Source organism: Panicum hallii, chromosome 9 (assembly GCF_002211085.1).
Source record: "Panicum hallii strain FIL2 chromosome 9, PHallii_v3.1, whole genome shotgun sequence".
NCBI classification, from domain to species: domain Eukaryota; kingdom Viridiplantae; phylum Streptophyta; class Magnoliopsida; order Poales; family Poaceae; genus Panicum; species Panicum hallii.
Window position 1 is genome coordinate 64,473,896 of NC_038050.1, and position 12,593 is coordinate 64,486,488.

At 49.3% G+C, this 12,593-nt stretch overlaps 3 protein-coding genes and 1 pseudogene across 3 annotated transcripts; 2 read left to right on the forward strand and 2 right to left on the reverse strand.

The window, feature by feature from the left end:
• Positions 1-406: 406 nt before the first annotated feature.
• Positions 407-3,218, reverse strand: LOC112873539 (CASP-like protein 4B1). Its single transcript, XM_025936530.1, has 3 exons — positions 2,587-3,218; positions 2,364-2,499; positions 407-903 (listed from the first exon to the last, which is right to left on the reverse strand). Exons 1-3 carry the CDS (start codon positions 2,919-2,921, stop codon positions 712-714), a joined length of 663 nt encoding a protein of 220 aa, XP_025792315.1. The 5' UTR covers positions 2,922-3,218; the 3' UTR covers positions 407-711.
• Positions 3,098-5,438, forward strand: LOC112873336 (annotated as a pseudogene).
• A 2,148-nt stretch (positions 5,439-7,586) lies between these two features.
• On the forward strand, positions 7,587-9,147 carry LOC112873337. Its single transcript, XM_025936316.1, has one exon. The coding sequence runs from the start codon at positions 7,587-7,589 to the stop codon at positions 9,081-9,083; it is 1,497 nt and encodes a 498-aa protein (XP_025792101.1). The 3' UTR covers positions 9,084-9,147.
• A 1,142-nt stretch (positions 9,148-10,289) lies between these two features.
• LOC112877784 lies at positions 10,290-11,054 on the reverse strand. The gene has a single exon (XM_025942150.1). It carries the CDS (start codon positions 10,963-10,965, stop codon positions 10,471-10,473), a length of 495 nt encoding a protein of 164 aa, XP_025797935.1. The 5' UTR covers positions 10,966-11,054; the 3' UTR covers positions 10,290-10,470.
• Between the last annotated feature and the right edge of the window lie 1,539 nt (positions 11,055-12,593).

The following is a 12,593-nucleotide window of genomic DNA, read 5'->3' on the forward strand; positions in this document are numbered from 1 at the left end:
CCCGAACACGTCTTCGCCCAGGGAGGACCGGAGCACTACTAGTTCGGTGCCAATTACTCCGAATCTGATACGGATGGCACTCCAGCTGTGTATCAAAGATTATCGGATGCATCAACGCACGGGACTATTGGATCGCGAAATTGTTTCAGTTTTACGAAAATAGATCTGTTTGCCGGTGATGACTAGCACATAAGCCCATGCATCGCTACGAGAAGCTATGTAATATTGATTAGCATATAAAAATGTAACTTTCTTCAGCTGGCAAGCGAGCTTAGAAACCTTGTAAATGAGACCCGACAATTAGAAATTTAGCAAGAAGATTTTCGACATTAAAACACGCAGCACAAAGTGGAGCTACACGCTACAATAAGGGTAACAAACATTTCGTTGTTCTTCACTCTTCAGAGGTGTCAAGGAAAATTATGAGCCCTGAAATAAGCATACAGTTCCACTCCTGCATATGTTCAGAAAAGTTAAATGTTCTTGTCACGACAGCAATGTCTTGGAAAGGAAAACGATCGTATTCAGGCATGCTGCGTATAATTCTATGTACACACATGGAAGCTACTGCAAGTAACAACAACCACCTCAGCACACACAATACATGACCTTCAAGTTGAAGAGAACTATAGAAGCATGTTTCTCTTCTTCGGATGAGCAATCCATAATGAATAGACCGTGTAATGTGTTTCACTCTTCTACAACGATGATTCACATGTACGTTTGTTTGGAGAGCTTGTATCCAGAAACCACGGCTGACAAGGCAAGAGCTACAAATGCAAAGAAGGCCATGCTGATGGCTGCTGCGGTTGCATCTGTGAAGTTGTTGACCACTGCAGATCTCATGCGGTTCGTGATGGGGACCGCAGCCGAAAGCGCGGACATCAGCAAATATGCAACTGCCTGCGAATGCATTCATAGGTCTCTGTTAGATAAAACCATCATGAAACATTGCAATCAATTGCTTCTAAAGAAGATTATGGTAACTAACAGTTCCCGTGAAGAGAAACATTTTGAAAAAACAACGTTGGAGCCCACAAAAGAAAAGAAAAGAAAAGAAAAGGTAAATGTTATTTTCTTGCTATCTTGCCACACTAGAAATGGAATCATGACATGAAATGAAATACAAAAGCTCCTGAATCCTGATCGAAGAATCTAACAGGGAATAAGCATGAATACCAAGTTTGAACCAAAAGACCAACCCCTCATAGCTAGTTTTTAACTGTTTAAGAATATGCCACACGACTACAAGAGTGGGTAACAACTTCAAGTAATGCCATATGCATGCCTTTAAACTTATTATTCTAACTTTCTTTGACTAACAAAATTTAAGTATGCACTGGAAAGTAAATTCAAGTTCCAGTAAATCTACTACTTAGCTTAAAATAGGGGGAATAGGGGTTTCAGAATTGTTTTATGCAATTTGAGGCCTAAAGCTATGAAGAAAGCAAGGCAAGTGGAACTACAACTGTACATTGTCATATTAGTAATATTAATTGCAGAACCTGATAAAATACTCTTAAACGAAGAAGTGCAAGCCCAAGACTATCCTTAAGGGTAGGCTAGGTGGACATGGTCCCCCGACATTTCAAAGTTCATTGTTCCAGGAGCATTTCAATGCATTTAAGCAAAATCCACTGAACATCATGAACAAATTTTTGACATGCAGTACTGTATCTCCAAAACATAGTCCAAACTTTGAGCACATTCGAACAATTGGTCCAACCACTCCAATTTCCCCATACCAATGCCCTACTGGGCAGTGGGCACCACATTACCATCATTGCTGTTGTTGGCCTGTCATGCACTGATACTAGTATATAGATTGCCCACATTATTGGAATCATTATTGAGAACTTCTAGCCCACTCCGGTTTTTCTTAGTTTCTTCCAAAAAGGGCCAGAGAAGAGTATTAGGTTGTCTAGTTGAAGATGTGCCTGGAAAAGGAACATCATAATGCTCTAAAGACCAATCTGACCGATCCAACAATAAAAGGTGATGTGTCTCTTCTTAGCAAGTTAGTCTTAGTATTCATATATTAAAAGCCCCGATGCCGCCAATGGGCAGAAGTTCAGAACAACTGCTGGAGAGAATTCTATGACGCAGTACTACTGAGTTGATGTGTTTCTTCACCATGGAAGTAGAATGTCTACACGGGGGCCTTTACTCTTGCTTTATCACTTTATAAAGTGCACTCAGATTTTACCCCTTCATTCGCATTCTTCCCCCTTTCCCTTCACTGAGCAGGAGTCTCGACCAGATCGAGAAACCAAAACATCAGAGCTTTTTTTATTGAGCGAAACAACTACTACTAAACAGCAAGCTCTATAGCTACAGAGCAACAGCTGAAAGCAATCACTCGCCTGATCACCGACGAAATCGAGAAGCCTCCCTGACGGCGTGGCGACGGGGTCGACGCCGCCGCGCATCCGGAGCGCGTGCCGCGCCGCCTGCGCCAGCGAGTAGAGGAACGCCAGCGCCGCGATTGCGAGCAAGTACCTAGGGCGAGACAGAGGACGCAATAAGCCCCCAAATAAAACCCGAATCGAAGAGACGCGGAACTCGAACCAGCGTCAGGCCGCGCACTTGTACTCCTGGTAGCGGTCGAACTGCATCCAGTCACCGTGCTGGTTGGACGCGACGAGCACAAGCGCGACGAAGGCGAAGGCGGCCGCGGCGGCGTGCAGCGCGAGGGGGCTCTTGTCGAGCATGTCCTCCCGCCGCCACCGCGCCACCACCAAATCTACCACGCCCCCGCCCCCGCCCCCGCCCCCGCCCCCGCCCCCGCCGCGGGTGCGCGCGCCCCCGCCGCCATCCGCGGTGGAGTTGCCGTTGTAGGGGGCGTAGTCGGGCTTCTCGGCGTCCGGCGGCTTCTCCATGGCCGCGGTGGCGGCCGCGGCATCGGCCGTGACCATCGCCATCCCTTGCTGTACCGGCGGGGGGCGGCGCAGCCTCGAGGTGGTGGACGAGCTGGGGAGCAAGCCGGGAGGGGAATAATGTTAGCGGGGGTGGCGGCTAGTGAGATTAGAAAAGGAAGCAAAATTAAAGTGCTTTGTGTGTGATGCCGGGAAAATTAGCAGACGGGGAAGCAAAGCGAATGGCGCAGGCAGATCAGCAGATGCTCGCTCCAAATAATTGCAGTAATCTCCATCGTTGGGTGCGCCCGGGCCCACTGGTCAGTAACTGAAAGTTGATTGTCTAGTGTGTCTGCTGCCCCACGAGCCGTGGCGTTGCGAACTTGCGATACCTGGAGTCAGTGGGGTCCAAGAGTAGTCCAAACCGAAGCGTGAATGACATGTGGGGCCTCTTCCTTGGATCCCACGTGGAAGCGTCTGGAGTTGTGTATGGAGAAGGCTAATGTTGGGATTCTTCTCCATGGCTTTTCGTTTCAGTGCCAATGGGTCGTTTTCCTTTTTCCTACACTAAACAAGTGAAAGCTGCGTGTTTTCGAAGTGGACGTGTCCCTGTTATATCCAAGCACCGAAACACGTCGATCGATCGAGGTCACGAGTTGTCTTGATCTCGGTTTAGCCTAGTAATGAACACCAAACTAACACATGGCGGCCTCGATGTGCCATCATCAATCATCAGATTCCATTTTGTCGATTTCGGCTAGTTAGCTTAGTGCTACGGCCCAAACGCGGTAGAGAGTAGAGAGGGAAATGATGAAGACGAGAGAGAGAGAGAGAGAGAGAGAGAGAGAGAGAGAGAGAGAGAGAGAGAGAGAGAGAGAGAGAGAGAGAGGGGTTAGGATAAGCAGCGGTAAGCCCAGCAAAATTTTGGCCCGCTGTACTGCAATGCAGTAGGGTCAAGCAGTAGGCCCATACATCCATGAATGCTATTCCATTCCATCTATGGGTCACTGATTTAGTTTTTGGCCCAACGTCGCTCACCTTGCTACGCCTCTGCGCAAGACTGTATTCTTCTGTTACTCACTCCATGCATCGATGCCCTCTAGTTAGGCACCGCTTGTATCTCAAAAAAAAAAACCTTACTCCATGCGTTCTCGTCTAGTTCAAGTCCAAAGCTAAATAAATATACTGCAATACAAGTTGTATGGTATCATACGCATCCAAAAGTTCCAGTTCCAGGACCTCAACAGTGCATTTCAGTAGTCCTGACAATGACAGGAGAAACAAAAATTCGCAACTAAACTGATCAACTAATTTGTCAGATAAAGACCTAAACATGTCAGGACTCATCAGCTAGTGCTTCAGATTCTTTCCATGTCAAAAACCTGATGGTACCAAATATTATAACGCTTGTCTATCCAAAATGATTTGTGAACAGGCAGCAGCATTTGGTTTAAGCAGTGATGTGGACGTTCCATAAGTTGAGTTAGAGATACAGTAACTGAACTTTCAGCATTTTGCGAGAAGGTAAGCATGGTAAATTGTGTAAATTGTCGCCGTCACATTATTTCTGAAATTTACATTGCCCACGCCATTTAAGCATGCCAACTTATGCTGGTTTCCTGATCAGGTTGGCAGGTTGCTTGGTTGCATGGTTGCACCAATATTATTGATTGGCTCAGTGATCCTTCAACAGGCTGCTATGCATGCCTCATTTCACTACAGCAATGTAGAGATTGAGGAACCAAGACCTAACCCATCGGTCTGAAACATCTGTGACAAATCCAACCATTTGTTATCTTTTAAACGAACAATATGTGCCCTGCAACGTCACCAATAATGAATGAAATGCCAAATGAAACAAAGAAACTTCCAGTACTCAAAGTACAGTTGTCAATATATGCTATCAGGAGTTTGCGGACAGATGCAGACATCGACAGGACTTGCCATCACAAGATGCAATACAGATTGCAAATAACATATCAGATCTTGACCAGATGTCAACAGGGAAGATACGGATACCAGTAGGCCAGTAAGTGCCCATAAAAGGTATTGTGATTGTATCTTCCTAGTGTGCTACAGAAACCTCTTCCTTTGCGTGCATCTAGCCCTAATTTTATTTTCAACTCTTCAGAGAACCCACAACACCATAATGTGTTTCAGAAACTAATTGACTGGATTTTGGAATAGGCAAGAGGCCAACTACCTGAAGATGGAGTGCTTGTACATAGTATGGTTCTTCCAGGTCTTTGTTTCCAGCGCATCAATTTATTTCAGAGGTCCAGGAGAGGTACTAATAAGCTCTGGTGCTATGGTTTGACTGAAATACACTAAACTGACCACATCACTCGATACTTTCAGATTTACACCTTACGACATGATGCTACAAATGTTCAATGCCTAATACCAGGAGTAATCCTGCAATAAGAAAGGTGGTATGGTTGAAGGTAAATTTGCACCACACTTCCTGTGTTATTCCTGATTCATGACTCATGAGATAGTTACACTTAACGATCTTTGGTTTTCTAACAAGACATTTCACTTGGATTGCAGAACTTGATTTGTGGCTTAGAGAAGATCTTGTAGTGCAGAGCAATCTCAGTATCAAGAAAGCCAAAACTTCTGGCTGTTCCAGATTATGAAATGGACAGCAACATATCTATTACAGGGCATGAGGTAAAAAGAAGAACCAAAACCACAAGCAAGGCAGATCAATCTTACAAGGCAACCAAATGACAAAGTTTTGAAAAGGGAACACAATTTTGTTAAAAGGCGTAGGGGTGAGAACGTACGCAAGAAAAAGTCACAAAACGGTCACATGGATAACCACTGGTAGCACAAACCAATGAGTGGAGTGGTCAAACTGACACCGAGATTCAGTTCCATCAGAACATCAAAGAGGTTCTAGTTGTAATTCAGCTTGTATGTGGCAAATTGATGGTCAATTCAGCGCTACATTTATCTAGACATGTTGAGAATTCGGTGAAGAAGATTGAGCTCAAGCAAATTGCATCAAGCCATCAACCCAGTCCAAATCCCCTGTGCCGATTTAGTCCCTCAACTGTGGCATACTTCTTCAGCAGAAATGGATTTCAACGACAGGTAGAAGTAGGCAACAATGTAAACATCGTGATGATCCACATCCACGAACTGGTTCCTTCTCCCAAGCACATGCCCGCCATTGCCCCGCCATACATCCTTTCCACAGCAACAACGGTCACAATCGTTCGCTGAATGCTTCCATTCCATCGCGGTGGTGATTGTCGTGCAGCATCACTCGTGGCTCCAGTGATGGCGGATTGGCGGTGGGTTGGAGATGGATCCATCGAATCCGGCAAATCGCTGATCCTGAACCTTGCCGCATGGTCACAGGGGCCGGAAATATTCTTTGATCCGGAGGGAAGGAAAGCTTGTGGTAGGATTGGAGCGGACGATGGGCAATCCGGACTTCGCGCCTGCACTGCACGGAATCCTGCGAAGAGGGGATTTTTTTGCTTAATATCAGATACACAAAGGGGGTTATATGAAAAATATCGGATCGCGATCCAAACTAGGGTCCTTTATGCAAAATATAAGGGGCTAACCTGTAAATCTCCCGGGGCGGCGCCATGGCAGGCGACGAGGCCGCGCCGCCACACAGCCGCGCAACCCTCGATCCACTGACGCCATCAACTCGATTCCAGGCATCCGACGTCGAGCGAGGAAAGCAAATCAAGTCGAGTCGGCGAAACTCGGGGCGTCCTGCCGAGCTGCCGCTCCGGCGCTCCGCCGTGATTCCATGCCTTAGCAGGGGCAGGACTCCGCGGGACGCGTCAAGCTAGGCCTGTCGATTTGATCTGCTAGGCTCCTGACGAGATGGCTATGATTTTCTCTGAAAAAAGTGTCCTTCAGATCGCGGGACAGCAACAAGCGAGAAAGATTTCGCCGTTTCACTAGAAGGCACATCCACAATCACATATTCTGCCATGATGTTCAGCAATCCAACAGAAATAAGGTCGATCGACAAGGAACAAGCCACGAACGGAGCAAAACCGGAACAAGCAGAGCTGCGAAAACAGGCACAGCAACTTTTTGCACTTTACTCATCTGATGGACAACCTTCGTCCAAATAGGTTACAGAGTGCTCCAGCCCGGCGAACAGAGGCTGCATGTACGCATCACCATCCGCGATACCACCCACATCGTCCGCCAGCAGAAACCGCTGCGTCGCCGGAATGGCTCCTCCGCCAGGGACGGATACGGTTTTCGTGGTGCGTCTCGCGGACGGGTCATGGTTGACATCACAGCTGTTTAATCACTACCAGTACGTGCTTAATCGAGCTTAAAGCTCCTGGTGTATGTTATCAGTACGATTCAAACACCGGAGATGAAGTGAAGCGATGCATGGGCATGCGCTGATGGAGCTTCCACGCCCAGACTTTACAGGTAACGGCACGGTTCGAAATAATTGCCTGCCACTACCGGATAGCTAACCGCTCTTCTCCTACTCTCTTCAGTTCCGCTTCTTGAAGCTGCGATTTCCCGTGGAAGCCGCAAGGAAATGAGACCACGTCCCATCCCTTCCACCTACGCCCCTCCCGTCCTCCAGGCTCCCAATCCCGTGCCCCTCCTCGCCGGCGACTAGCTCCCGCTCCCGCAGAATCGGCCGCCTCCTCGCGCGATCGGCCCCGCTGCAGCTGAAACCAGGGTTGATTGCCAGGGAGTCTGCCTCGCGCGCAGGACGCGGGGGGAGGCATGAACCCGGCGAGGCGCGTGACGTTCACGCGCGCCGTCCTGCTCCTCGGCGTCGTCGCGCTCGGGCTCTGGCTCCTGAGCGTGGAATTCGCCGTCGTCGGCGCCGGGGGGAGCGCGGCCGACCCCGCCGCCCGGGCCGCGGTGGCCGGGAGGAGGAGGACCCACGCCCAGGCGGCCGCCCGGTCGCCGGACGCGTGGCGCACCCGCGAGTGGCGGCGGGAGGTGGACCGCCACGCCGCCGTCCTCCGCAGGCACCTCGCGGACGGCATGCTCGCCGCGTCCTCCGTCGCGGTCTGCCTCGGCGGCGCCCAGGAGGCCATGGCGCTGCGGGAGCTCGGCGTGGTCGGCGCCGTCGCGGTCGCCCGGAAGCGGTCCCCGCCCCTCGCCGTCGCGGGAAACGGCCGCCGGCTCCCGTTCCCGGACTCCTCCGTCGACTTCGTCTTCGCCGGGCGCGCCCTTGACAACACCAAGCGCCAGGCCGACCTCGCCAGCGAGGCGGCACGGATCATGAAGCCGGACGGCCACGGCCACCTCGTGGTCCTCACGTCCGGCGCCAGCGATGCCTACAGCCTCCGGTCCCTCCAGGCTCTCCTCCCATCCCTCAGATTGCTCCGCTCCCGCGTGATCAACGGCGCGGATGGCTCCACGCTCCGGGAGCTGGTCTTCCGGAAGCATGCAGACGTCTCCACCACCAGCAGGTCCTCCTCCAACGGCAACAATTCCGCAGGCAACTGCACGAATCGCGATCACAAGCTCGAGATCATCGACCTGGCCGAGCCACTGATCCAAGAAGAGCCGGCAAAGCCATGGATCACGCTGAAGAGGAACATCAAGAACATCAGGTACCTGCCGGCGCTCGCCGACATCGGCTTCAAGCGCCGGTACGTGTACATCGACATCGGCGCCCGGAACTACGGATCCAGCATCGGCAGCTGGTTCCGGAAGCAGTACCCGAAGCAGAACCACACCTTCGAGGTGTTCGCCATCGAGGCCGACCCGGCGTTCCACACCGATTACGCCAGAAGGAAAGGCGTCACCCTGCTCCCCTACGCCGCCTGGGTACGGAACGAGACGCTCAGCTTCGAGATCAACGATGGCCCCGGCAAGACGGGTCACAGCGACGTTAGAAAGCCGAACGGCCGTGGCATGGGCCGCATCAGGCCCGCGGCGGGCGCGATGAACGGGGTGTCTTCCGGCGAGGTGCGGCGCATCCCGGCGTTCGACCTCGCCGAGTGGCTGAAGCGGACGGTGTCCGAGCAGGACTACGTGGTGATGAAGATGGACGTGGAGGGCACCGAGTTCGACCTCATCCCGAGGATGATCGGCACCGGAGCGATCTGCCTCGTCGACGAGCTGTTCCTCGAATGCCATTACAACCGGTGGCAGAGGTGCTGCCCCGGCGAGCGGTCGCCCAAGTACTCCAACACGTACGGCGAGTGCCTGGATCTGTTCACCTCACTCCGGAACAGCGGCGTGCTTGTGCATCAATGGTGGTGATTAGGCTGATTAGTACACACGGAAGGCGTCTTTGAACTGTCAACTCAAAGATAAAGGTTTTAATCACAGATGGAGAATTTTGGTGGGGATCTCCAATTGGATTTTGCTCCCTGAACACAGAATTGGAATTTTTTTGGATGCCATTGCTTCTGTAGGTTAATGATTGTTTCTTGTAGTTACATGAAGAGGAGCAATCTATTGTAGCTGTAGACTGACTTCCAAGCAAAGCTTGCTGGTGAGTGCCATTATTGTCGATGAGCAAATGAATCATTTTTACATACTGAAGTTTGCTGTTTATTTTTTAGCTTTCATTCATCTGGAAGTAGTGATACTACCTATGACAACTCTGTTCTGAATTGACAACGCAACAGTCTGCTTCTTTTGAGTTACTACTATGTTAGTTTCGTCCATTCCTCGATCATTTTCGAATTGCCATCTGTGTGCCCCTCCCTAAATGTAAACCCTCAAAATAAGTTAAACCATCAACGAAAACGTGTCTCTGCATGAATTTCAGAAACTTCAACTATGGAGATCTGTGATTGATATATAAAACTTTCATCAAATCATCGTTCAAAGTCGTTAAAACTACACTGAAACTGAGGCCTGCATAGAGTTTGTATAAGACCTGACTGAAACTTGGGTTTATAGCTGCATCGTTGACAACAAATCCTATCTCATATTACGTGTAACATCATCATCGACGCTAAACGTATTAGTAACCTAATTTTTCTTTCTGATTTTTTTGGTGAATAAAGAATTTCATCCTAGCACGACATGGCAAAATAAAAAATGATACCCCCACCTAGGAGGAACTAGGCGGTTTTTCATTGTGAAGAAAAATAGGCTAGTGGGTTTGTTTGTTTTTTTGTTGAATCTCAAATTTGAGTTGGAGATGACTCAAACCTAGCTGGTTAAGATAAAAAACACACCTGGTTTCTCCAAAGTTGTATCTCATCTTTTTATAGAAAAAAAATCCTAGAACTTAACCAGAAGGCCTCAGTAGTCCTGATGTAAGGAAATGCAGTAACTGGACAATTCATGACTGAACAAACACAAAACATGGATTGTTGTAATGAACTTTTCAAGTTCAAATCACAGATTCCATTTCAATAAGCTTACATCGAGAGTTTCAGATATTGATCCTTGTTTCTCCTTCACAATCTATTTGGTAACTCTCACCGACTTCAAAAATTTAACCGGACCGATGAGAGCGAAAAATTTAGCAGAAGGAGCAAAATCAGAGAGGCAAAATGGGGGTCGCCTTGCCTCTCACCTAAAACTCAAGGATCAGACCGTACATGGTGCAGACCATGCACAACCACCATGACTATTTACATGAGATGAGGAGGAAACAGCTACGTGAGCTGAAAGAGTGAGATTTGAGATCTCACGAGTCACTCGCATCCTCTTCCAGGATGCTCTGAAGGTGTGGCCGCCACACCGTGGAACGGCCGCTCCGGCGGCGCTTCAGGCTGGCCTTGCCCTCCGACAACACCTCCGCCAGGTACCTGTCACCATTGTCCTTCTTCGCCTCGTTAGCAACAGCAGCGCTCGGCGCGGTCTTCTGCGGCCGTGCCTTTTTCTGCTGCGGCTGCGGCTGCGGCGGCTTCCTCTTCTTCTCCGGCACCGACGATGCCGGCACCAGGAAATAAAAGCACCCTCGCTTCAGCTCTGAGTCCGGCGCGACGATCAGGATCCGCCGCGCGCCGCCCTGGGAGCACGGCCTGCTGAGGACGTGGTTGGGGTGCGCGGCGATGACCTCGCCGGCGGTGACCGGGCGGGTGTACTCCTCGATGTGGCCGCTGAGGTGCACGATCCTGATCACGTCGAAGGAGCCGCAGGGGAGCACGCAGGCCAGGCAGCACCGCAGGCTGTTGCCCATGCTGGCTTCTTTGCCTGCACCTGGAGTTGCTAGGCTCTGCAGCTGGTTTGGTTGCTCGCTCTGAGTGAGCGCTCGCTTGCTGGCCTGCTGCCCCTTGGCTCTTTGGCATGGCTGCTGGGTGGCACTGGTTTTTATATACAAGCTAAGATGAAGCTGTTAAACAACTTGGAGTATATTATTCTGAAAACTATATGTATAGAACAAATTAAAGTATTCACAGTACAAGTTCCTCTTCGATCTATATACACATTAGTAACTTCCAATCCCATCATCATTAGAGTATGTTGGTTATCTTGGAATTCCTCCTACAGTTCATACTAAGATAGTGTAAAGAACTCCAAATTTCTACAGGATTAAGGGGTACGTAAGGGATGCAGATGTGCCTCCATTGGTCCGTACAGGGACTCAAAGGGAGCTCTTGCGCCCATACAGGTCGGAGTGTGTGCGGCCACATTGAGATCTCACGATCCGTATGAAAAGATGAGCTGCCATTGAACGACCCAACCTTATCGCCCCAATACTCTTCTTGGTTTTGAGGTGTTCTCTTTTGGTTACTTTGACTTGAACACTACTCCCTCAAGGCGTTCATTGAATTTGCTATGCCAATGGTGAAAAAACTATCCGTGTTTCGATCGCGGTACGCGCAAGTGGCCTAAGGTTGGGGGTCCACACACATTTGTTTGATCCCATGACATCACACCTTGTGATACATCCATTTGGTGAATATTCGAGTTCTCCAAACCCTAGTTTCTCAGCTATCATGCTTGTGGCATAGTGCTATGTTACTATTAGGTATCCATGAGAAGAATCTAACAAGGAGAATACCCTTTTAACACATCACCATGCATGCCCAAATAACCAGCCAATTGGCATGCTCCATAGTGCTAGCAATGCAGGGACTGTGTCCATAAAGAATTCTCTCATTAGACATTGACATCATAGACTAATAATAGGTACATACATCCTCCAACATGTCATTACAAAAAGCTTATGATTAAAGTGTCTGGATTAACCAGGGATGACCATGTGTATTATATTCCATGGGAGCTGATAGCTGATAGGCTCTATGTATAGACATATAGGTAGGATTGTGGCCTCCATCTCCAAATGGCGGCTCAACACAAGCTAACACTAAGCAATGAGGCATCACAAACTCAATCTAGATTAATTTGATCCCCCCCAACCACCACCACAAAGATAGCAGCAAACCGCCGGCGCATCTCGGGGGATCAGGATCATATCACAGCCGTCGGATCTGCATCGAGTGGTCAACAAGCCGGGGACATGGAGCTGACAGCCCTCCACTCTTTAGGGCTGGCTTTCCTCCACCTGCATGGGACAAAGCGGATGCCAGTTCCATGATTGCAATTAGAATACCTGATGAGCTAGAGATAGTGTTAGTCTCGGTGTGAAAGTTGCGTGTGCTTTGACACTGTTGGCCTACTAGCGTTTCGCCACTAAGGAATGCCGTACTTTGTGTTGCAATGAGGACGTGAGAAATGTGATGCACGTACTGCCTTTTTTTTCTCTGAATGCGTCGAGCTTTATGGAACACTTTTAAATAACTGCAATGGTTCGTCTTGTATTATTTTTGCCATAAGTTAATCAGATTATGTTGCCCGATGATT